Below are 25,469 nucleotides of genomic sequence, written 5' to 3' on the forward strand. Positions count from 1 at the left end.
GTGTTCATTAATCAGCTATGGGCAGCCTCTGTGTGTGGCATGTGACCGACTGGGGAGGGGACAGGCAGCACAGTGCCAGATAGGGCAGGGAACAGAAAGGGCAGGTAGGGAGCACAGAGCTGGGAGCAGAAGGCAGAGCAAATTGGGCATGGGGAAGAGTTCAGAACAGCACTTGGAGGGCATGGAGTTAATTTCTGGCACACCTGCCAAAAAGCTTGGCCTCCATTGATATGAAGAGTTGCCAGACTGAAGTCAATGAGTATGGGAAAGTTTAAGATCCAGCTTAAAAAAATGTGCAAACAAATTCTGTAGGCACATTAATTAGCATGCATAATCAAAGCTTGGCAACCTTAGGCTCAGGCCCTTTATTACTCATTGAAATCAGTGAAGTTTGTGGTTCAGCACCTTGAATTGGGCCCAGATCTGCCTTCTGTGTTCATCCTTCAATAACCTTTCAGGTTCTTGCATTAAAGCGTGGTGTTTCCAAGTCAGACCAGCATATCCAATCATGCTGTGTCAGTGACGGGTCAGCAGAATACAGGAATAGGTTGTCCTTTGCAATTGGCTCGAACACATCTACTTTATTCCTAAATAGCCAGTCTGCCATAGGCATATTATCAGACTGTTCCAGTGCTGTAATGTCAATCACATAACCGTGCACCATGTGTTTAAATGTATCAACATGAACATCTCTCACTAGAAGTTTTTCAGTTCACCCACATGAGCCTCTACAGCACTTCTGCTACAACCCAGTCCCTTCTACAGACTGATCCCTTCTGAATTTCAGGCATTATAAGGTGATGCCTTAGAAGTCGTGGGGGTTTGCCCCTCTCCCCCAGTGCCAGTGACCCATGGAGGGATGTTCTGTAACTTGATGTCAAGAGACTAGGTTACAGGTGCCTTTTAAGAAAGTGGGATAATCTCAAATTAAATTGGGGGATTAAATGGCACTGATTTGCTTTCATCCCATAACAGCTCGGCTTTGCTCCTCACATCTACAAACATGGGCAGCAGTTCAAGCATGTACAACGAGAACCCAGCACTTTGAATTGGTCACAGTATTACAGCTAATGTTTTACATGGCCAGTTAGTCAACCATGTTTGTGGTCTAGCACCAAATTAAAGAGAGGCTTTTTCTTCAGCTTTCCCCAGCAAACATAGGTCTGATACTCATACTACATCAAACATCATAAGAAGTATTAGGGTAACCAATACAAGACAGAGGAATGTGCTGGTTTAATGACAGTGACAATAAACTGGTTGTTGGATCAGTTTGTTGAGGAGCAAGGCAGGATTCGGGGTTTTGCGTTTGTATTGTATTTGAAGAATCCTTAATGTGGAGACTACATTCTCCGTTATCATGCTTGATGACTACCCACCGTAGGCACTCTCAGGCTTTTCTGAAAAATAGTCTAGGTTTAGGTGCAGAAACATCACAGCAGAGCAGAAAGGGGAAGGCAGAGAAACCCTTTAAATAATTTCCAAACTCTCTCTCTCTCTTTAAAAATAGAAATAGGGTTTATTTACATACAAATATAAAACACACATTAACAAGAGTCCTGAGTCAATCTGATATAAAACAGTTTCAACTCATTCAACAGCACACAAAGTTTGCAGTAGTCATGAGGTGACAGTCTCTAGCATCGTTATAAAGATAGGGCACAACTTTACATCAGACTTAAAAAAAAGCAGGTTCAAATCCAGTTAAATAGAGCTTTTGCTCTAATATCCAACTTGGATAAATTCCTATTTAGTGTATTTTGGTTTCAGTGCAATATTCTATATACACAGTTTGCCTTTTTTTTAAAAAGGCACTATAGAAGCAAGTCATGCTCTGTCCTGATATTGCCCCTTAAGCTCCATTTCAAAGGGAGGATGCATCAGCATGAAACTGTATTTCCGGAAGATCAGGGTGTTTCCACCAGACAATAAGTGCAGGAGGTGATGCATTTTAAAATGTGTTTTGGTTGGTTCCTTTACAGAACTGCAGAGATCTTTTGCTGCAGGATATTGTCTCCTTTGTGTTATCTATGCATCTACAGAGCTGAGTAACGCCTGTTTATATAAGGCACAAAAGAGTTTAGATGGGAACATCCCTGAAGTTAAATAGGGTTCAGCAGGAAGCAAGGGAAAATAATAATTTACAATTAAAAAGCAGCAAACAAGGGGAATGAATCCATAGCAGCTTCAAAATGCAGCAGGGATGGAGCAGAGAGGGTCTGGCCAAGAGGATAGGGCGCGATCCTCCTTTCAGCTACACACAGCCTTCAGCGTCACTATTTCATGAAGAGTTACTGGGGGAAGGAGAGGGACCTTTTCTGTTTCCATGCAGCTGAGTCTATCCATGGATCAGTTCGAGGCATGCAGCTTTGGTCAGCTCTTTCGGCTTCATTTTATGGTTTCTATAAATACATTTTCCCTCTTTGGGTAGTTTGCCAGTGCAAAATAAATACATAAAAACAAGAGTCATTAAAAATGGGATTATAGGGCAGAGGCTACTTGTAAAACGAAGGGGAAAATATGCTGATTTCAATACACATTCCACAAAATGGTTTGTTCTGAAAGCGGTTTTGCCCAGAACACAAAAATGAAGGCTTGCAGATTTCAGGCCAATATTCACTGGCTTTGATTATAGTTTGGCTGTTGCATTAGAGTCTATTTTTGCTTCATTGTATGTCAGGGAGAGGAGCCCAGATCCAAGTCCCACCAAGGGCAAGAGATTTTGGAGGGAAGCGTCTTGATCGTGGTATCTTAACGAGTCCAGGCTTTTATACTATAAATAAAAGCTCGGGTCCAAAATAAGCATTCTTCCCATTGGAAAGGTAACTGGAGGGGCAGTGACTCAGTTCCTTCACCTATGAGTCTTCCACCAAAATGCACAAACCAGAGTTCCCTGGATTATAAACATCGGGAATCACGTGACGAATGCCAAGTCTCTCTGTGATGGAGCTTGATGTTCTTCTGAATGTGCTCGTAACAAGACTGGACAAAGCAACAGGAGCAGAGTCAGTAAAGAGACGTGTGGGCATCCATTTCAGTAGACTGGGCCAAATTCTAGTCTCACGCATGTATGCTGAGATCAGAGTGAGTTTGCAAACTACAAATAGGACTTCAAACATTATCCCCAGGGTTAGTCGGCATGGCAAGACAGGGAAGGTCTCTAGCACCTGCTGTCTACCAACCAAGGTTCAGACCATGGACAACCGATGCTGCTGTTGCAGCAAGATGGGTGCAAGCTACTTGTGTAGTCTTCATCTAATCTTAAAGCTGTCACTCAACCAAAGGACTGGTGTACCCTAGGGTGCCATGAGATCTTTTTAAGGGCACCATGTGATGCCGTACAATCATTAGCACTGCTAAGTGAGCAAATATCTACACAATTCACAAGATAAACCCAGTGATTTCAAATAGGAATCCTTAGTGCCAGACCTGTGATGGTCTTTCTGAGTTCTTTGCAACAGAAGAATTCCTCTATTATTTTTTTGGTAGTCAAAAAACAAGTGAAAGCTAAGAGGTGGCACTTTCCAAGGGGTGCTTTGAGTCTAATGAGATTGAGAAGCGCTGCCCCGAAAACTGCTCAGGATTAGGTCTACCATATAACCTGTGTCAATGTTACAAAGTTCTTACAGACCTCCCGCACCCCCCGTTTTCTTTTTTAAATCAAAACTACTTGATTTTTTGTATGAAGAGAAGCGATGAATATAATCTAAGACTGAAATACTGTAGATAGTGGCATGGTTTCTATAATAGCTGGATTAATGTACTTATCCCAAAAACATCCCTGGTCGGGGGGAGCTAATCACCTGTCTTCAGGAAAGCTAATTCCACAGCTTCTGAGCAAAAAAAGGTACTTTAGTTTCATCAAGTCTTTCCTGCTACAGTCTGATTGGCATTGTTAAACTCTCTTACCTCCAGTGCTGTTAACAGAAAGTCATAAATCCCTCCTGTGTTAGTAGGATTCATCAAATCTCTGATCAAATGTATTTCTGCACCTAGATGTTGTATACTAGAAAACAAAAAAAGGAGCCAGGTTTGTCATGACTCCTTGTGTTATGTATATATCTGGTCTAGTAGTGGAGACAGAAATTCTTAAGTCACCAATCCCTGGTGTGTGACCTTAATCTAGTGGGGCCTGATTTGAGGGACTGTATGCCTGACTTTATCACGAATCATGGGTGCTCAGTACTTAAGAAACCCCAAACCGTGACTTTTCTGCCACATCATCCCCAACTGCAGATAGGCATGGTGCTCAGAGCTATTTTGGACTGGGGTGGTCATGCCAAATCTAGGAAAACAGCATCCGTCTGTAGGTCTGAAGATGGCAAAACACTGCCCTGGGAACCTCCATAATCACAATGCATCGAGTATCAAGGATGTTCATTCTTGAACCTCACATTCCTCTCCTCTAAACTAGTGAGGGGAGCACATGCAACATTTCTTCCAGGTATGTCTTAAATTCCTAGCAGTAGGTTGGTTAGATTGCTCTTATTAATTCCTAGCTCTTGCTATATTGTGGAAGCTTAATCTTGGTCTCCCATGATGTCCTCATGGCTAAGCTGGAAAACTGCGGCCTCGACCACCTCACAGTCTGATGGCTGGGGAACTGGCTCTGGGGTCAGACCCAAAGAGTACTCGTTGATGGGAGCAAGTCAACATGGCACGAGGTGACTAGTGGTGTCCCTCAGGATTCAGTACTTGGGCCGGTACTCTTCAACATTTTCATTAATGATCTGGATTTGGGCATCAGTTGTGGACTGGCAAAGTTTGTGGACAACGCTAAACTAAGGGGGAAGGCGGTCGCACTGGGGGACAGGTTGGGGATACAGGCTCACAAGGTGGGTGGACCAAAACCTGATGGCATTTAATGCAGAGAAGTACAGGGTGCTCCACCTTGGGAAGAAAAACCAGCATCATACTTATAGGCTTGGCAGTGCTACACTCACTAGCACCACGATCAAAAGAGACTTGGGGGTCTTGATCGACCACAACATGAACATGAGCCACCGATGCAACGCTGTGGCCAGCAAAGCAGACCAAACTCTGGCATGCATCCACCGATGCATCTCAAGCAAAACCAGGGATGTCATCCTCCTGCTTTACTCAACTCTAACAAGGCTGCAGCTGGCATACTGCATCCAGTTTTGGGCCCCGCGCTTCAGTCCAGAGGAGAGCCACTGGTATGATCGAAGGCCAAGAGAGCAAGCCTTACGAGGAGAGGATGAGGGACATGGGACTTTTCAACCTGGAGAAGTGCAGGCTCAGGGGGGACCTGGCGGCTGCCTATAAGTACATAAGGGGAGTGCACCAGGATCTGGGAGAACATCTGTTCACCAGGGCTCCCCAAGAGATAATTAGGTCTAATGGCCGCAAATTCCTGGAAGACTGATTTAGACTGGACATTAGAAAACGTCATTTGGATGCTAATCTTGCGGGGGTCATTTGACCCCAGCAGACTTCCTGCCTATGGCAGCGGGGCTGGACTCAATGATCTGGCAAGGTCCCTTCCAGCCGCTGGTGGCTATGAATCATCAGCCAACTCAGTAGCATCTGAGTCCCTTCTATAATCTACAAACCATTGTTACCCAAATACATTAGTCATGTTTTCCAGGAGGGTCAGGAACAGTTCCCAGCGGTCCTCCTTTCTAATCTAACAGCCAACCCTTTTCTGATCCTTTCAAGCTACTTGGCAAAGAGACAAATAGACTGTGCTCCCCCACAGGAATGATGGACAGGGCGTGGATGCTGTGCTGCTTTGGTATTTTGGTTGCTACCGAAACGTCCGCAGCATGGAAGGCAAAAGGTAAGTCATTTAGGGCTGGTCAGAAAGAGCTAGGACAAGTTTCCAGACAACCCTGATTTTCCTTGATTCAGCAACTGTCTTTTGGAAATCACATCTCAGGGAGACATAGTTGAGGAGCTCCATAATCCTATTCTGGTCTCCTTCGCACCATATTTCCCACGATGCCCCACGGTCTCCCATCAGAGATGGATGCTGATGCCTCATTGGAGCCCCTGGCTCTGGCTCATGGGGAGAAGAATATGGCTAAGGAGCCAGCCTCATAGAGCGTGGGATTGGGAGCTACCACTCAGCATTTGCAAAAAGAATAATTTGCAAGGGGGTCTTGTACAAAAGCCCATCCGCTTTCCATGCAAACCTGAAGGGTTTAAGCAGAGACCTGGGTTTTTCTTCGAATCGTTGCAACAGAAAAATGTGGCCAGCCCTAATCATCGAGTGTAGGCGAGAGGTATCATTGCTAGCAGCCATAAATGCAAAGCTATTTCTCACCTGGCTCGTGACACAACGTACATAAACAGCGGTAAGAGATCGTCCATTGGGAGTTTATAGTCCTTCCCCGCCACCCGTGACACGGTGCTTTCAATCTCCTCATACGTCTTCTGGAGGACCTCCAGTTTTTCCTGGGGGTCCACGGTCATGCTACCAATAAAAGAAGCTCCATTACTACCAAATTAAGTAATAAAACCCAGATGCATTAAAACAGACCGCTCCTGGCCTAAAGAGCTTCGCTGACATTTATGCACTAAAGAGCAGTTAAACCAACTGAACTAAGACTTACAAGGGCTGCCAATCCTCATGTTTTAGGATACAAAATAAAGTCAGAAAAATATTTCCTACCGCAGTTCAAAAAATAGGCATGAAGTCCCCTGCATTAGTCACCCCCCATCCCTGCACCTACAGCCTCTCCTTATGGATACCTTTCCCTGGGCTCAGGTATCTTTACCACCACATTGTCTAACCTTGCATCATAAATCTAGAGAATTAGGCCAAAATCCCTAGTGCTGCCCCTTCATCCCCAGTACAAAGCGCCACTTCATTCAAAACCGAACTTGTGAATTTTAAAGAAAAGATGTTCTGAAAAAAAATTAAGCAAACTCGAAAACCTGGAGAAAAGGTTGACAAAATCTCAACGTTCTCCTTACATAAATGGACTGGGATGTTTCAGCTTCATTTCAAAGCAGCTGTTTCTATGTTTAATCAAGTCAAGAGGGTTTGGAGGAATTGTTTCCAATGGATCAAAATTTGGCTTGGTAGGGGCGGGATTTCCACAAAGCACAAACTGTGGTCCCTGCACTTTTCTTCTTATCACTAAGAGATCATGCAAGGCAACTTACATTATTTTCTGCAGGCATTCAGTGGCAGAAAGGAAGCACTTATCTTTGATCAGGGAGCGCCTCTGAAAAAGGCAGACAAACAGCTGGGTGTCATTTCTAGTGCCCCAATGACCAGCTGATCGCACATGAAGCTTACCTATATCAAGCATGTTTCCATCAAGAGCACTTCATTAGCACACATATATTTGCAAAGTGAAGACATCAAGGAAGTGGAATATGTATGTTCAGCATTGTACCAACACTGCATAACCACCAAGATCAGAAGAAAAGCGGTACCTACCACTGTGGGGAATCTCTTATTCTTTGCTTTGGTTCTGCTTGGTGGATACACCTACATACACGTAGCTCCATGGTGTTGTAAGATGAGACTGATTTTCAGCCATACTAGTAAGATACCTTATGTAATCATATACCACACTTACCTTTCCCCCACAAAAAATAGCAATAAAAAATTGGGATGCATCTCCCAGGTAAGAAAAATGATTCTGAATAGTTTGGTTAAGAAGAAAAATCCCTCCCCACCTTTCGTTCTCCTTTCACAAAAGAGGCGCATGCGGTATGTAAATATATATGGCATCTATTGCCAAAAATCCTGTTCTCCATGTAGTCCTGTGATCCGATCTCTATGACCTGTTATCAATTCCTAGATCTTTGAAGCATACCTAAGTATGCAGAGGCCCAGATCTTCAGCTGTAATTACATTTGCATGCCTCCTTCAATAAGATGAGATGGAGGGTACCCTCAGCAAGTTTGAAAGAGGGAGAGAGTAGTTGATATGCTGGAGGGTAGGGTTAGGATTCAGAGACCTCAACAAATTGGAGGACTAGACCAAAAGAAATCTCATAAGGCTTAATAAGGACAAGTGCAAAGTCCTGCACTTAGATCTGAACAACCCTGTGCACCAGTAGAGGATGGGGACCAACTAGTCAAGCAGCAGCTCTACAAAAAGGACCTGGAGGTGACAGTGGACAATAAGCTGGATATGAGCCAGCAGTGTGCCCTTCTTGGCAAGAAGGCTAACGGCATCCTGGGCTGATTGGTAGGAGTGTTGCCGGCAGATGAAGGGCAGTGATTCTTCCCCTCTCTTCAGCACTGGGGAGGCCACATCTGGAGTCCTGGGTCCAATTTTGGGCCCCCCACTATAGAAAGGATGTGGACAAGTTGGAGAGAGTCCAATGGAGGGCAACAAAAATGGTTAAACGGCCTGGGGCACATGAGGAGAGGCTGAGGGAACTGGGCGTATTTAGTCTGGAGAAGATAAGACTGAGGGGGGATTTAATAGCAGCCTTCACCTCCCTGAGGATGGAGCTGGATTGTGCACAGATGACAAGACAAGGAGCAATGGGCTCAAGTTGCAGCAAGGAAAGTTGAGGTTGGATATTAGGAAAAACTCTCACGAGGAGGGTAGTAAAGCACTGGAATGGGTTACCCAGAGAGGTGGTGGACTCTCCATCGTTGGAGGTTTTCAAAACCCAGCTAGACAAAGCCTTGGCTGGGATCATCTAGTTGGGGCTGGTCCTGCTTGGAGCAGGGGGTTGGCCTAGATGTAACCTGAGATCCCTTCCCATCCTCATTTTCTATGTTTCTATGATTTGTTAAAGTTGTTTTACCACTTTCATTGTAATTGCTTCCACATTGATGCTGAGAATCTGCCCCAAAGGGATATTTCTTACCTGATTGGTTGTTAGGGTGAGGTCTTTGAGGGGCCACAGGTGCCTGAAGGGAGACCAAAGAAGAAGTGGCTATAACATGTAGCCCTCCACCCATGTCAGCTCATTTTTGTCCTGCTGCAATGAAGCATCCTTTACAGAAGCTGCTGATTAAATGTCTGCTGCAGCTCAGGGGGACTTCGCAAGTCCTGCAGGCAAGTTCTCTTCCCACATCCATGAAGCGAACCTCCCCCTCCATCCCAATTGATATATTCCCAGGTATTTTAAGGATTCATTTGCTGCCGTGTTACTCACTTCTGGACATCCAGGAACTCCAGCAGCTTTAGGTCAGAAAACAAACTGAGGTTCACAATGCCTTGGCAGTAGAGGTCATCTTCCTTTTCATGATACAGCATGTAGAGCATGGAAAGCTCCGGGTAGAAACAGGGCAGGATCAGAGGTAAAATCATGCCGTAGGCATTCAGGTTGCTGAGGTTGGGGGAAAAGAAAACCCAAATGATCCCTACTGCGGTCAGCCAAAAGCTGTATCCACGAAGGTCAACCTACAGGACCTCAAAGGTTGGTCTAGCTCATCCCCCTTCCCCCAGTTTTGAGTCAAATATTACGGCTACATAACTGTGACTGGAGTACCGTGTCCAGTTCTGGGGCCACACATTGCCAGGATGTGCACAAATTGGAAAATCCAGTGGAGAATGACATAAATGATTAGAGGCCTGGAAAGCAAGGTATATGAGGAAATGCTGAAGGAACAAGGGGTATTTAGTCTGAAGAAGACTGAGAGGGATGTGATTTGTTAACAGTCTTCAAATACCTGAAGGGTGATTATTGAGAGGATGGAGATGGCCTTTTCTCTGTAGCCATAGGGGACAGGGATAAATGCAATGGTCTCAAGCTGCAGCAGGGGAAATTCAGGTTAGAGATTAGGCAGAACGGTCGGAGGGTAGAACAGGCTACCTAGAGAAATTGTGCAATCTCCATCCCTTAACGTGTTCCCGATTCGGTTGGGCAGACACGTGGCTGGGATGGTTTAGCCAGGGATGATCTTGCCTTGAGCGGGGGGCTGGACTAGATGACCTTGTGGGGTCCCATCCAGCCCTACTTTTCTATGACCCGACAAGGATATGGCATTTGTCGTTGCACGTTCAGAAAACAAATTGAATCTGATGTGCAAGGAAGGGGGGTTTCAGCCTGCAGCGTGTTGGCTGAGCCAGACTGCTGTCACTCCATTGAAGCCGAGAAACAGCTGAAGCTGCCCAACCTGGCAGCACCTGATACCCTTGCAAAAGATATGGCATGTTCCACTTGCTGCAATCAGTCAGATTGGTAGTAGTGCCTGGAAGGGAGCGAACAGCATGAGTTACTGCAACAGCCGGGGGGATCCGAGCAAAGGGAACTTGTGGTTTTGTGCTGGGTACAGAACAAGATAACGCTGCAGTGCCCTTGTCTGGAATGGAGGTACACGTGTAAATCAGTATTTGATAGGTACATCCTTATGAGTCTGCAACGTGTCGCTCTATGCCACTGAATCATGCTATGAATAAGAAAGTGAAGAAGTAAATATGCTTTTTTCCTTCAGTTTCTCAGTGGGTCTAATAAAAGGTATCAAAAGTTCTAGGTTTTTGCATTTCTAATAAATCCCTGTATTAATTGCTCTCCAGAGGTCTGATATGCTATGCTGTCTGACAGCTATTAAAGGCTATCCCAATAACAGACACGCGATTCACGCTCTGCGTGTTCACACTCAGTGGAGAAGAGGTTGTGATGGCTGCAACACAGCAGTCAGGAAGGACCTATTCATCTCATATCCCAGAGTCTCACGTTCAACCACATAACTCATTTAAATGTTAAGAGAAACATTATTTCACCTGAAGCACCATTTGTCCTGCCTTCCAAACTCACTGGGCATCTTCTTCTGGCTATGGTGGGCAAAAAGATTTACCCAAGTCTAGCAAGTCCATTGGACGAGCATGGTTAAGGAACTCCAGTTTTGGTTCCCCATGACACACGCGAAGGATGTGGCTAACCTCATGGCTGGCCTCTTCAGCCCAAAGGACTAGGTACCCATTTACAACTCAGTCAACTCAGTGCACCCTTCTCCCCAAGTCTGGATCAAACCCACCCTGCAACGTAATCAACCTCACACCACTGAAAGATGCTTTAGCAACTCTGCCTCATTAAGCTGGTAATGAAGAAAACTCATTAGAGCAATTTTTTTTCCCTCCTAGCATGCTCACCTAGGCATTTAGATATACTCATCCAAACACCAAGAAACAAATGGATTTCCAAACAAACATTTCTTTGGAAGAAATGCCACCAATGTGAGAGGCTTAAAACCAAATGACTATTAGCCACAGCTACCTTGTCTCTTCATCTTCCATCTCTGCCAATGGTTGGCCTTTCTGCTCCAGGGCCAAATGTAGCAAACCCCTGAAAGGAAAGCAAGAATCGTGATTTAGCCTCTTTTTTTTTTTATTTAATAAAGAGCAAATCACTTACAGATGAACTAGGACTAGCCCAGGATTCAAAATAGGAAGCTAGCACAGCAATGTTACAGAGCTTGCGCACTAAAACTTTTGTAACTTAAAAGGAGTCCGTTCACTCTCAAAAAGCAACCACATGTTCTGGAGAGACAGTGTGGGATCTGTGGACTGGAAACTTCCCATATAAACCTCTGAGTGAAAGGAGTTTCGTGCCCAAAGATGATGTGTGGGCCAGTGATTCATCCCTCGTGATCCTTGTTAAGCACAAAAATGAATTTTCTAAGTCTGTAATTAATCCCATCAAGAAACAGCGACATCTCTAGACACGTGGATACTTGCTCAAGTATCAGACAGATGTGATGGGAAGTATAACTCCCATCTCAGTCAACAACTCCTCCTTGCGCCCCTATATGTAGCATATGAGTTGAAGGGTTAAGAGGCATTGAGGCCTCTTCCTCCAGAGAACGCCCTTAACTTACCTGTGAGTATAATGGGCTCAATTCTAAAAATACATCAACTAAAAGTATGGGTGTCAAACATATGGCCCATGGGCCAGATCCAGCCCATGCAGTCTGGCGTATGGAGCTCCCAGAGGGCCCCAAAATTTGGAGGTGGGGCCTGCTGCTGAAATATGGGACATGTCGCCCCATTGAGAATGTGCAATGGTGAGAGGGGGTAAGTGATGGCTATGTCACCCCTCGCACCTGCTGCTCAACCCACCATTGCCACCACAGCTGGGTCCGGCCGGCAAGGGAGCCCCATGGTCCAATGGGGAGGAGAGCAAGGTAAATTTGAAACCCCGGATCGGAAGTATGGCTCTATTCTGAAAAGGGCAACTAAAATGATACCCTGGCATGATATCCAATTTTCCATCCACAAGTGGAGATGTTTGACTCATAAGCCTAGTAAACCTGAGTGAAGCTGAATCAAGTTGGGGAGGCATGCACCAGCCTACTTTTGATGTTCTGCAAGCTAAACTCAACCCTCAGCATACACAACTAGATGGAGCTCATCCAGTCTCGTTATGTCCATGTTCTTACATCTGCATATGAAGTAATGAGGTAAGAAAGTACTGGGTATAGATGACACCACTACTGTTATATGATCACCTACAGAGCTTCATAAATGAAAGAACTTCCTTGAGAGAAATGCATTTGGCTTGGACAGATGTGGCAGATGTGACAAACCAGCTCTAGTCACCAAGGCTACAAAAAGATGCCACATTTGTCCTGGGATAAGCCATTTTATCCTGGGGCAAAGTGCAATGGTTCAGATGGCTATGTCCATTGTCCCTTTGATAAATCCTAAAAAGGTTGATGGGATATGAAGTCTTAACAGTTTATCCTGAGATGTTACAAAATGCATCTGAACAGTTATTGCAGGATTACACCACTGAATGCCTGGCAGAAAAGCAGCAGTGCATTCAGCCATTCACCAAACCCTGATTAGGAGGGCAACATGTGTACCCACCTACCCTAAGATATTTCTGTTCTTGGACAAAATACAGTACAGACACAACTTGTCCAGGGACAAATGCAATGTCTCTTCTTAGCCCAAGGGAAAAAGCTATATGTCCTGCTCGGCAAGCCTTCTCCTGTAGCATGAGGAAGCCATTCCCACACTGAACTTACTGGTAAAATTCCCATATTTTCTTTGCATAGTGCTTGACCTCCTCTTGGGCCATGTTCAGTAGGTGTCTGTTTGCCCCTGTCCCAGAGTAGGTTGCTTGAAAGGCTAATGTCAGGGTCTTCAGCAGCTTGCCTAATGGATGGAGGGAAGAATTCAGAACCTGCAAAAACAATGGAGAGATGTTGGACTTCATTAGAGACTGGAAGATGAGACAGAGAAGATGGTCAAACCCCAGGCCTTGGTTCACTACCAAGATGGATTAATCTGGGAAAAATGAGCACAGGTCTTGTGTCCATATCATGCTGGAAGAAAGTCACATTTCTCTTGACCAAGGCTTACTCCCACCAATGGCACTACTGCTTTGCAAGTAGCATTTTGTCGGTGAACCTGAAGAAGGATCAACATCAGGGTCTCTCGTTATCACCCGTGCAGGCAACCTGAGCACAAGCCAATCACTGAAAGTACATAGAAGCCACTGGGCAATTTCTTGGAGCTGGCTCTTCCAAAGGTGTGATTTAAGGAATGAGTAGGCTTGTCGTGCCATAAACCGGGCTACCAAGCTGAGCAGGGAACTTCAGTCTCCAAAACAGACCACCTCGACACCAAAGCTCACTGCATAATTCAGAAGGGGGAAATGATTTGTGGCATAACTGGCTACCGAGTCTTTGCTACATGAGAATTAGAGATGAAGTGGGGGAAGGAGCTACCAGCAACCAACAGTAAGTCACTAGCTAGAATGGGACCACCCCTGATCAACTTACTATATGGTTGAACTTGTTCTCCCTCTTCCCTCCATGTTTTTTTGGACCCCTCACTTGTTTTATAGGAGTTTAATGCCAATCAGACCTGTTCTGCACTGGCACCAAGGTCTGCTTATACTGAGTGCTTGACAGTCACAGACCTGATTAAGGGCTGTTGAGGGCACAGACCATTTTCCAAGGTCCAAGGGTGCATTCAAACAGACCTTTTGTAGATAGCAGTGCAGCAGCTCCGGCTCGCGATGCTGAACTAGCTCTTCAAGGATGTCTTCCATCTTCCCAGGTGCATCCTCAGCCCCCCTGCGAGACAGCAAGACAAGCATGACAGTGACATGAGATTTTACACGCATCACACCCATTTTCTACCTTAGACCTCCAGGCATTATAATCACATTCCTGGTAGACTTTTGCAAATGTGTGAACTGACACACGAGGCACAGGAGAAGTAGGCCTCGTTGCATTTATGGTCCATCTCATGATGAGTATTACTTCACTGTACCTTTCCCCTTCCCCAAAGACACACATAAACCATTCTTAGGGTGACTTGAGGCAGTCAGTGAGACGTTAGGATCCCCCCCAGATGATACAAGACAAGTTTGACTGGCCAAGTCATAGACAGAAGTAGGGCTGAAGGGGCCTCTAGAGGTTAACAACTTTAATCCTCTCAAGTTTCTTCTCTTGGTAAGAACCTGTATTGAAAAAGATCCCTATATGTGCATTCACCTCATGCTAAGCAAGAAGAATTGATTGGTTCTGGGCTTATACAATGCACTTGCCTCAATGAAGTGATACTGAGCCTGTGAACAAGGGGAAAAACAGGGAGGAGGTGACATAAACAGACACGAGCGACACACATTGCGAGTACAAGTCCACCGTGCAACTGAGCTCCGCCGCACTGGGAAGCCATGACCCACCTTTGGCAGCAGAGATACTCCTGAGATTTCCGTAGCTCCTTGCTTGTCTGCACGTGAAACCCCGTGAAAGACTCCTCAGTTTCTTCTTTGCAGCCAGAGTGGACGAACCCCAAAAACTGGTCGTAGATTCCCCACCATCTCGCCTCCACTGGGAATTTGTTAAGACCCAACTGACTGCACAATTAAGAGATGTCAGTGAATTCAGATCTGACGCCTTCTTCCATATGGCCATCAACTTCCTTCTCTCTTGATCTCATGCCGTCATAAACCCAAACAGCTCAAGCACAAAGGCATTTAACATAAGTGGGTGCAACTGGGAACAACAGGCAGGAATCCAGCAGGTCAAGTTAGACTGACCATCCTGGAAGGACAAGGCATTAGGCCCAGAAGTCATGGATGGGCCATTGTGGCCTAAAGCACTTGCCAATGAATTGATTGAGCAATAACAAGACTACATTTTTTCCCCCTTGTAACATGTACCGAATTCTATAGTGAGTGTGTCTACACGTACATTAATGTGCAGTAGTTACAGTGCATTTAGTTTAGTACTTGCTTAATGAAGTACTAAGTAAATGTGCAGTAGCTACAGTTACTGTGCAGTAGTGCTGGCGCACGGGTTTTTTGTGACACTTACTGCACAGTAGCCTAATAACACTGCACAGTCGCGTCTTAGCATGGTTTTGGATTGACATGTGACTGCACTGTATTATGAGGCTACTGCGCAGTAAACGTCTTGTTTAGACGTGCCCAGTGACAGTCACAGAAACAGCTGAACCATTTCTGTACAATTTCATTTGAGTGGAGTAGTGCCAAATGGAAACCAATGTGTGCAAGGCCAGCATCCCCTTTCTTCCCTCTAGGCTGAGTTCCCCCACAATATATTCCCCATAATCCCCTGGGGGCCTTATAAGAGTCTTAGAGTTTCTCCACATTCAGTTTCCTGTAACGTTTGTGACGTCATGAGCGTTTGCAAACTTTGTCATGCACTGTGGCCTCTCGTTCTTGCTTACAGCTTTGTTGCTGTCTGCTGGTACCTCTTTTGGCCCTCCTCTATAGGCTCACTAAATCTGGACCTACTCCCAAGCCATTAGTTGCTGTTTCTTACACTTTGATCATTCTGTCGCCCAGCTGATGGCTGGAAGTGTTCAGGACTCCCTGCGTCTGCAGCCCTTGACCGGACTTGTTACTAAAGGTGCCCTCCAGAGTGAAGCCATTGGCAAAGGTCAGCTTTCCCTGGAAAACACAGAAACGGGAGGTCATGGGGAAATGGGAGACTGGAAACTTAACCCAAGCTCCCCTCCCACAGAGCCCAGAAGTTGATGCAATGCCTGAAAGGAAGTCCGTTGCCATCAGAAAGACCATAGACTTGAAACACTCCAGCATGGGAACTTTATTCATTCTCCCCCGCTCCATAAGGATCTCCAGACAAGACGCAGAAATGCACTTGCATTGAGGGACATTCCTTATGCCAGTAGGATGATGGTAGTCCAGCAAGAAATTTAAAGAATCACAGAAAATTTGAGCTGGAAGGACTTGCAGGAGCTCATCTAATCCACCCCCTGCTCAAAGCAGAGCCTTTCCCATTAAAACTCTCTCATCCAAGTGTTTGTCTAACCTGTAACTGGGCTGAGTAGGATCAGGAAACTTTAATTCTCACTTAGTTATTTCAGTGTTCCTTAAATTACTAGAAGGTATGACCATTAGTGATGCGTAGGGGGTGCACGCGGGTGCATGTGCACCCCCTGAGATTGGCCGTGCACCCCCTGGTAGCACCACAGGCTCAACTATCGGCTGCTGTTGGCAATTGGCCACTGGGGGACCCCCCCCCAGTTGGTGATCTGGTGTCCCCACAGACTCAGGAGGCACCAGTCGCCCATGGGTACGGCGGAGTGAGCAAAGGGACAATGGAGTTGGATTTATGTAGATAATGGATTTCTTGCAAACGCGCATTGCTACCAAAGCAAACCACATACTCATGGTTTCAAGACCTGGGGAAGCTACAGCTCACCTGGGCAGCTGGAAGTGTTACAAGGAGAAGGGCCACTCGTATGGTTAAGGGCCTGCAGGCCAGGCCCTACAAGGAGAGATTAGAGAAACTGGACCTTTTCAGCCTCCGCAAGAGAAGGTTGAGAGGCGACCTGGTGGCTGCCTATAAGTTCGTCAGGGGGGCACAGAAGGGAATTGGTGAGTATTTATTCACCAAGGCGCCCCCGGGGGTTACAAGAAATAATGGCCACAAGCTAGAAGAGAGCAGATTTAGATTGGATATTAGGAGGAACTTCTTCACAGTTCGAGTGGCCGAGGTCTGGAACGGGCTCCCAAGGGAGGTGGTGCTCTCCCCTACCCTGGGGGTCTTCAAGCGAAGGCTAGATGTGTATCTAGCTGGGGTAATGTAGGCCCAGCACTCTTTCCTGCTTATGCAGGGGGTCGGACTCGATGATCTATTGAGGTCCCTTCCAACCCTAGCATCTATGAATCTATGAATCTATGAAAGGAAGTTGATTCAAACTAAAGAGGTCAATATAAACTGGCTTCCAAACAGAGTACAACCATAGCTAATCCTTTGCGGGTTTGAACCTTGGATCTTTGATGCCAATAGCAGGGCATTTGCTGCTTAAGTTGAAGAACCGAGATTTTCAAAACCAGCCACCCAATATGAACGTTCATTTTGGATATAGTTGTGTCCAAGTGCTCAAATTAAATTAGATCTCAGCCTACCTAGAAGCTGTGGCAGGCACCAGCAGCCATGGACTAGCAACCAGAAGGAGGAAGCTGCCTTTAAGATATCTTATCATTCATCCAGGAGCACCCAACTTATTTACTCTGAAAGCAGATCAATAGGATACCAGCCACTCACTCCATGCTTCATCTGCAAAGCATATTTGTAGTGGCAAGCTAGAAGATTGAAGGGTGAGCTCATCAGCTGGTTAATTTAGTTAGTGATCAGCAATGACAAGGTTGACATTTAAATGGTCATTCTTCAGTTTTTGAAGTTAAGTCGATAAATCAAACAGGGCAGGTCATCCTTCAACCATTGTTTTATGCCATTGCAGACTCTGGTACTTCTCTGCTGTTCTTCTCACAGGCTTTGCTCAGCCATTATGAAGGCTGGAAGCTATTTTTAAAAAGAAAATGAAAGTTTGTATCCTGGAATACAAATCTGGCATCGGATTCTGCAATGCCAGAGGTGGATGATGAGAACAAGGGTCCATTCTGAAGTGTAGCCTTCCAAAATTGCTAGCATGATCCAGACAAGACCAACTGGAAGGAACTTTAAGGGTCTAATTAGGGAGAAAATGATTAACTTTTAACACAAGTCTCAGCTTTCTCGCACAAACAAGTAGTAATGCAGCTGAGTTAAGATTCGGTGAAACACTCACCTTCCCAACGAACATCAGATCTTCCGTGAAGTTGCCTTCATAGATAGAGTCATTTTCCAAAAGCAGAATCCCAGAGCCCTATGGGATTTAGGAACAGGAAAGGAAAGCGTTTAAGTGACACACACCCCACACCGGCTTCTTTGTCCAAAGCAGAGACAATCTCTGGTTACACATCACAAATGTCATGAGCTTCAGATATCTTTTTTCTGAGACATCTGGCAGGTAATCTACAGCAGGTCATAGACTGGAAAGGATGTGGCGTGGTAAGAGTTTATCAGGCAGGCACCATGTGATAAAGGTGTCTTATGCAAGGAAGTGGACAATGGTGTTTCACTCAGAAATACTGTATTAGCAGCCAAGTGTGCTGGGAAACAGCAGTCACTACGAACTGCGGATCAAGCCAGCAGTCTTTCTGATGGAGCACCTCTTCTGTGACTGCAGTCACGAATGCACATACAGATGTAACCCACTTGCCTGGGTTGATGATCTGCCAGTTCATGTGCTGCTGTAACTCACAGCACAGATTGCAGGACCAGCAAAACACTCCAGAGTATCTCTTGCTTGGCTGAATAATATGAACTCCAAACAGAAGCAAGACACTTATGACCATAATAAAGTAGAAACCCAGAGGAAAAGTTGACACTAGGAGGACAAAGCAAGAGTCATGTATGGGGCAAGGCAAGGCCCTTCCTATCATAGTTTCACAGTTGGTTGGGTCGGAAGGGACGTGAGCAGATCATCGAGTCGGACCCCCTGCCATAGCAGGAAAGAGTACGGAGGTCAAACGACCCCAGCAAGATGTTCATCCAACCTCCTCTTAAACACCCCCAGGGTAGGAGCCAGCACCACTTCTCTTGGAAGTTGGTTCCAGATCCTAGCCGCCCTGACCGTGAAGTAGTGCCTCCTGATATCTAACCTAAACCTACCCTCTGCCAGCTTGTGACCGTTATTCCTGGTCACTCCTGGCCATGCTCGGGAAAACAGGGACTCCCCCAGTGCCTGCTGATCCCCCCTGACTAGTTTGTAACAGGCCACAAGATCCCCCTCAGCCTTCTCTTGTGGAGGCTGAACAGGTTCAGGTCCCGTCGCCTCTCCTCGTAGGGCCTGCCCTGCTGTCCCCTGACCATGCGAGCGGCCTCCTCTGGACCCTCTCCATGCCGCCCACATCCCTCCTGAAGTGCGGCGCCCAGACCTGGACGCAGTCCTCCGGCTGCGGCCTGACCAGTGCCGCATAGAGGGGGAGGATCACCTCCCTGGACCTGCTCGAGACGCATCTGTGGATGCATGACAAGGTGCGGTTGGCCTTCCTGACCGCGTCCCCACACTGCCGGCCCACGTTCATCTTGGCATCAATGGTGACTCCAAGATCCTTTTCTGCCTCTGCACTGCCGAGAAGGGAGTTCCCCAACCTGTAGGTGTGGTGCCGGTTGTTCCTCCCCAGGTGCAGCACCTTGCACTTGTCAGTGTTGTATCCCACCCTATACTCATCCGCCCACCCCTGTAACCTGTCTAGGTCCAATTGCAGCCTACTGCTCCCGTCTAGCGTGCCCACGTCCCCCCACATCTTAGTGTCATCAGCAAATTTGAACAAGTGCTTTTCACCCCCTTGTCCAAGTCACCGATGCAGACGTTGAACAGCGCGGGCCCGAGGACCGAGCCCTGGGGGACCCCAGTGCCCACATCCCTCCGGGTCGAACATGACCCATCCACCACCACGCTCTGGGTGCGGCCCTCCGGCCAGTTGGCAACACATCTGACTGTGGGGTTGACACCACAGCCCCCAGTTTCTTAATGAGAACAGGATGAGAGACAGTGTCGAAGGCCTTCCGTTCAAGGGCTTTCATCCTCCTATAGCTACCTTTACACACAGAGATGTAGTTATTGTTCACATTTTCCACCTGAAATGATTTTCCTGATGGAGGCCTTTTAAAAAATAAATAAATAAAAATGGAAGATTTCCTGGGAAAACTTTGCAAAAACGGACACTTTCCACCAGAAAAAGAAAGTGAAGCCACTGCTACAGACTGGAGAGTTTTGGTTTGAAATTGTCTATTTCAGGTCTCCCAGAATGGAGTTCCAAGAAATAATTTCTAACATGACATTTCCAACTCGACTTTTCATCCCAGTTTAGGACTAAATTATTAACACGTCAATAATGAGACAGGATGTCCTTTTTTTCCAGCCAATTCTAGTCATTTTGTCTAGACAATCTCAAGTTAGATATGAATGAATCTCGCCCAGTCCTTGGCCTAATCCACTCCTTGGAGCAGCAAGTTCAAGGCGATTTTGGGGCTGCAAGCCTTCAGGGCAGACCCTCTACGCCGTCTGGGACAAAGGGGACCTGATTCATGACTGGGCTTCCTAGCTGCCACAACAAGAGTGCAAGTGTCGGATCCCTCTTATTCTTGTACCATGAGTACGGAAAAGTAACAACCCCGTGTAGACATAGGTGGACCTCAAGGAGATCAAATGCAGAGCCTCATGGGTATGTGAACTGTTCTGGGCCACACTTTTCAAGAGTTGTGATGACTCGGTGGTAACAGATCGGAGCTTAAATCTTATCACCTCCCTTACATGAGGATGCCTCCTAAAAGTCTTCATCTTCTTCTCTTAGGTAGGTGTTGCCAAGAGTCAATGATTCAACGCCATCCACCCAAAAAAGGCATTTTAACTTACCACCATTTTATCTGCGTGAAACATTCTTTGGTAGCAAACGCCGGACTGAGTCACCACAATGCCGTGGCCGTGCCGGTGGTCATCCTGCCACATCCCAATGTATCTCTCCCCCCTGGATCACAAGATGAAAAGAAGAAGTTGGATCATATGTAGAAAGATAACAGCAAAAAAAGAAACAAAATGTAACTTGAGGTTAAATGAAAAACTTGCTACTTCTCTAGGAAACCTTTGGGATATTAGGGAAATTGTGCTGATGATCTGTTTGACTGTTGATCCAGATGAAATACTGTGTTTTCATAAACATTTCATCCATAAGGTGCAAATCTACCCTGCCTTCTTCATGAGCACCAGACACAGTTACTCATCCACATGAGGGCAGATACAAGTTGGAGAACCATGCGCACCGGGGGCTTTTCCATCCCGGTATCTTTGCAGCCATCCTGCATAACTTACAGATCACTAACAGGTCCTGACAGCAAGACACGGTGTTGTAATGCAAACTAAATTGTCCATGTGCCCATGCTCAAGCCACTTGGAGGAGGCTGGGACTTCACCACCCATTACTAGCTCCACAGTAATTGCCTGTGTGCCCACTTTCACCCACGGGCAAATAAAAGCTAACTTGCTGTAGCTGTATCCCATGGAAATCACCATGAAGCACCTGTCATGCAGTAGGCTTCACCCATCTCTGCCAGAGTAACTTGCTTAGGAGCATGGGAACACAGGTGTTTCTGAAAGGGGCACGGCAAAGATATTTGGACCTTGTGCTAAGGCAAACTGTGGGTCAATTTTCTTGATATCAACATCATGGCGTTACCAGTAATACTAGACCTGTTTATAATAAGTGATGGGACATACAACTCTAACAACCCTTCTTGTTCTGGTTGTTGTTCAAGGACCTCCATCTACCAGGACCTCCATCGAACCCAGGAGGTGCACAGCCCCGCCAGGGGGGACGCCTTGTTGGACCTGGTGCTGGCCACGGGCGACGACCTGGTGCGGGGGCTGTCGGGGCTCGACCACCTGGGCCACAGCGATCATTGCCTGCTGGGAGTCACCATCCAGCACAAGGTGGCAAAAGCCTGCAGCAGGGCAGCGGCCCTAGATTTCAGGAGGGCTGACGTCAATGAGCTAAGGAGAGTAGTTGGGGAAGTGCTGAGGTCCCGGAGGGGAGGGGAGCCCGGTGTCCAAGGAGGGTGGTCGCTCCTTAAGGAGACAATCCTCCAAGCCCAAAGGGAGGTAATCCCGACACGGATCAAAGGGGGCAGGAGGGCGCAAAAGCCCCCATGGCTCACCAGAAGCATCCGGGAATGTCTCCTAGCTAAAAGGGAGGTGCACACCCGATGGCGGAGGCGGGGGGCCATCCCCAGGGAGGACTACACTGCGGTTGCTCAGGGATGCAGGGGGGGGTCAGGAAGGCCAAGGCGGAGATGGGAACTGGGACGAGCAACCTGGATCAAGGACAACAAGAAGTCCTTTTTTAAATACATCGAGGGCAAAAAGAAGGTACCGGGTAACATGGGGCCCCTACAAGACACACTAGGAAATTTAGTCGTCACACCAGATGACAAAGCTAACATATTAAACAAATTATTTGTCTCCATTTTCCTGAGCAGGGACCAGATCACCCCCACCACCAGGCCCCCTCAGGCCCCAGGGGAGGCGCACCCAGGCCCAGGGTCAGGGAGGATCTACTCGGGGACGTCTGGAGGGACTGGATGTATTCAAGTCAGCCGGTCCAGACGATCTCCACCCCCGAGTGCTGCGGGAATTGGCTGTGGTCATTGCGGGACCCCCGGCATGGCTGTACAAGCACTCGTGGTGCTCTGGTGTGGGGCCAGAGGCCTGGAAGAGGCCAACGTGGCTTCCATCTTCAAAAAAGGCAGGAAGGAGGACCCAGGAAACTACAGGCCAGTTAGTCTTACCTCGATCCTGGGTAAGCTTTTTGAGAGAGTTATCCTGGCGCATGTCCACGAAGGCCGGGGGGAGATCATGCTTAGGGGCAACCAACACGGGTTCATCAGCGGCAGGTCCTGTCAGACCAACCTGTGGCCTTCTACGACCAGGTCACCAAACCCTTAGATGCAGGGGTGGCAGTGGACATCGTCTTCCTGGACTTTCGGGAGGCCTTCGACACTGTCTCTCACCCCGTTCTCATTAGGAAACTGGGGGCTGTGGTGTCGACCCCACACAGTCAGACGTGTCGCCGACTGGCGGGAGGGCCGCACCCAGAGAGCGGTGGTGACGGGTCATGTTCGACCTGGAGGGATGTGGGCAGTGGGGTCCCCCGGGGCTCGGTCCTCAGACCCGCACTGCTCAACATCTTCATCAGTGACTTGGACGAGGGGGTAAAAAGCACCTGCTCAAATTTGCTGATGACACGGAAATGTGCGGGGATGTGGGCACGCTAGATGAGAGGAATAGGCTGCAGTCGGACCTAGACAGATTACAGGGGTGGGCAGATGAGAACAGGATGGGATACAACACTGACAAGTGCAAGGTGCTGCACCTGGGGAGGAACAACCAGCACCATACCTACAGGTTGGGGAACTCCCTTCTCGTCAGGGCAGAGGCAGAAAAGGATCTTGGAGTTGTCATTGACTCCAAGATGAACACGGGCCGGCACGTGGTCAGGAAGGCCAACTGCACCTTGGCATGCATCCGCAGACGCATCTCGAGCAGGGCCAGGGAGGTGATCCTCCCCTCTATGCGGCACTGGTCAGGCCGCAGCTGGAGGACTGCGTCCAGTTCTGGGCGCCGCACTTCAGGAGGGATGTGGGCAGCATGGAGAGGGTCCAGAGGAGGCCACTCACTCGCATGATCAGGGGACAGCAGGGCAGGCCCTACGAGGAGAGGCGACGGGACCTGAACCTGTTCAGCCTCCACAAGAGAAGGCTGAGGGGGATCTAGTAGCCTGTTACAAACTAGTCAGGGGGGACCAGCAGGCATTGGGGGAGTCCCTGTTCCCCCAAGCACCACCAGGAGTGACCAGGAATAACAGTCACAAGCTGGCAGAGGGGAGATTTAGGTTAGATATGAGGAGGCGCGACTTCACGGTCAGGGCGGCTAGGGCCTGGGACCAGCTCCCAAGAGAAGCGGTGCAGGCTCCTGCCCTGGGGGTGTTTAAGAGAAGATTAAATGAACAACTCGCCGGGCTCATTTGACCCCAGGACTCTTTCCTGCCATGGCAGGGGGTCGGACTCGATGATCTGCCCAGGTCCCTTCCAACCCTACTAATTATGAAACTATAAAAACAGGCGTTTTCAGGAAAACACCATGCCTGAACCTCCCATGACAACACTTCTAGAAAGAGAATTTGGCTTGGTTTTAGACAGATGCTATCTAATATTAAATACAAGAATGGATCATCAAAACTGAAACCCTCATTAGTCAAAACTGAAACAGAGTGTTTCAGTCTATCCAAAATTAATTGCAGGTTTCTTATCCAGAATTCGGAAATTCGGTCCATATGAAGCATTCGGGGCTTGTTATTTTTCCAAAAATGGGACACCCGTTTCTTGCACAATGCCAGGTTTGTGCAATTAATACATTTTTGTTAACTCACCCCCATCTCAAGTTCAACAGCAAGACAAAGAGTTGAAGCTCAAGGTTGTGGAAATTATTGGTCTGATTCGCTGTTACCTGTTTTTGTCATCCCAGACTCCATAGCCGTTCTTCTTGTCGTTTTCCCACTGCCCTGTATATTTAAAGGGATGCTCAGCTGAGGTGTCTTCCAGGATGCCAAAGCCTTGACGCAGGTCATCCTTGAAGTATCCCTTGTAGACCATCTCATTTCCATACCTGTAGAAATCAATTGCTTTAAAATAGCACCTGCTGGACTGCTTACAGCTCCTGGGCTGGGGACCCTGTCTCTCTACCACCTGAAATTTGTTTTTAGTCTGTAAAAAAGTTGTCTATTTTTTCCATCATCTTTCTATCGAAGGAACAGGTGGGTGGGACACTTAGTCTTGCTCCTGTCATTCTGCTGGGAATGAAGACTGAAGTCTAATTGCAGGCCAGGAGCATAGGCAAAGCCAAAAATAATGCAGCACATAGAGCTGAGGTTCTCAACTTTTTTTTTTATTATTTGTGGACCCCTAAAAAGTTTCTCATGGAGGTCTGGACCCCTTTGGAAATTGTGAATGGAGGCATGGATCCCTTCGAACTATAACTGTGGGTATTCCCATACTTTTTGATCATAGTCATCTTTTGTGGACCCCTTAGACATTGTCGACAGATCCCTTGGGGTCCATGGACCGTAGACTGAAAACCACCGTATTAGAGAAATGCTTCTGTTGCAAAGCACTCAGGGAGGCCATAGCAGCTCAGGATGGTTTTGACCTTTTGGATTCCTATTTAAAACCTCTGGCTTTATCTTGATGATCACATGTAGGTGCCTGCACACCGAACAGGGCTAATATTACACATACTCCAGAATGACTTTGCTGCCACACTTCTGGGTTTAGTTCCAGCAGGGAGATGGATTATGCTTGACAAGAGCACACCTAGGACTGCTAGAGCTTGGATACGTCATGTGCTACGTGGCCTATTGATGTCTGGCAGTAGCTAGATTATAATTAAAAATGCTTTGAGAAATAGCTTGGACACCTTAACCTGGTCCCTGATCCATCTGCCTTGTGCCAAGTATCGACTAGAAGACAGCATTTAATCCTTCTGAGAGCCTAGTTCAATCTGCTTGCCACTATTCACCATATGGGCTCAAACCATCCTGTTATCCAGTATCCTTTCCCTGAGTGCAGCGAACCCTTGATTCTCCAGAGACCAGCAAAGACACAATGCATGTAAAAAATACTGCTTTACTGGCCAGGTA

The 25,469-nt window shown here is 47.1% G+C and overlaps 1 protein-coding gene across 1 annotated transcript in view; it reads right to left on the reverse strand.

Annotated features, from left to right (window-relative positions):
* Positions 1 to 1,495: 1,495 nt before the first annotated feature.
* ALS2CL (ALS2 C-terminal like) overlaps positions 1,496 to 25,469 on the reverse strand; it is a 57,157-nt gene continuing 33,183 nt past the window's right edge. Inside the window, exons 13-26 of the mRNA XM_090047963.1 lie at positions 24,281 to 24,439; positions 20,639 to 20,750; positions 17,963 to 18,040; positions 15,688 to 15,815; positions 14,583 to 14,756; positions 13,875 to 13,968; positions 12,913 to 13,070; positions 11,160 to 11,228; positions 9,096 to 9,269; positions 8,805 to 8,847; positions 7,132 to 7,193; positions 6,287 to 6,436; positions 3,910 to 4,006; positions 1,496 to 2,982 (exon numbers count right to left, since the gene is read on the reverse strand). Of these exons, the coding sequence (XP_089904089.1) occupies positions 2,899 to 2,982; positions 3,910 to 4,006; positions 6,287 to 6,436; positions 7,132 to 7,193; positions 8,805 to 8,847; positions 9,096 to 9,269; positions 11,160 to 11,228; positions 12,913 to 13,070; positions 13,875 to 13,968; positions 14,583 to 14,756; positions 15,688 to 15,815; positions 17,963 to 18,040; positions 20,639 to 20,750; positions 24,281 to 24,439 (1,582 nt within the window). The 3' untranslated portion in view covers positions 1,496 to 2,898. The remainder of the gene's footprint in view (positions 2,983 to 3,909; positions 4,007 to 6,286; positions 6,437 to 7,131; positions 7,194 to 8,804; positions 8,848 to 9,095; positions 9,270 to 11,159; positions 11,229 to 12,912; positions 13,071 to 13,874; positions 13,969 to 14,582; positions 14,757 to 15,687; positions 15,816 to 17,962; positions 18,041 to 20,638; positions 20,751 to 24,280; positions 24,440 to 25,469) is intronic.

The sequence above is a fragment of the Crocodylus siamensis genome, chromosome 5 (assembly GCF_052110815.1).
Source record: "Crocodylus siamensis isolate JL-2025a chromosome 5, ASM5211081v1, whole genome shotgun sequence".
Lineage (NCBI taxonomy): Eukaryota > Metazoa > Chordata > Crocodylia > Crocodylidae > Crocodylus > Crocodylus siamensis.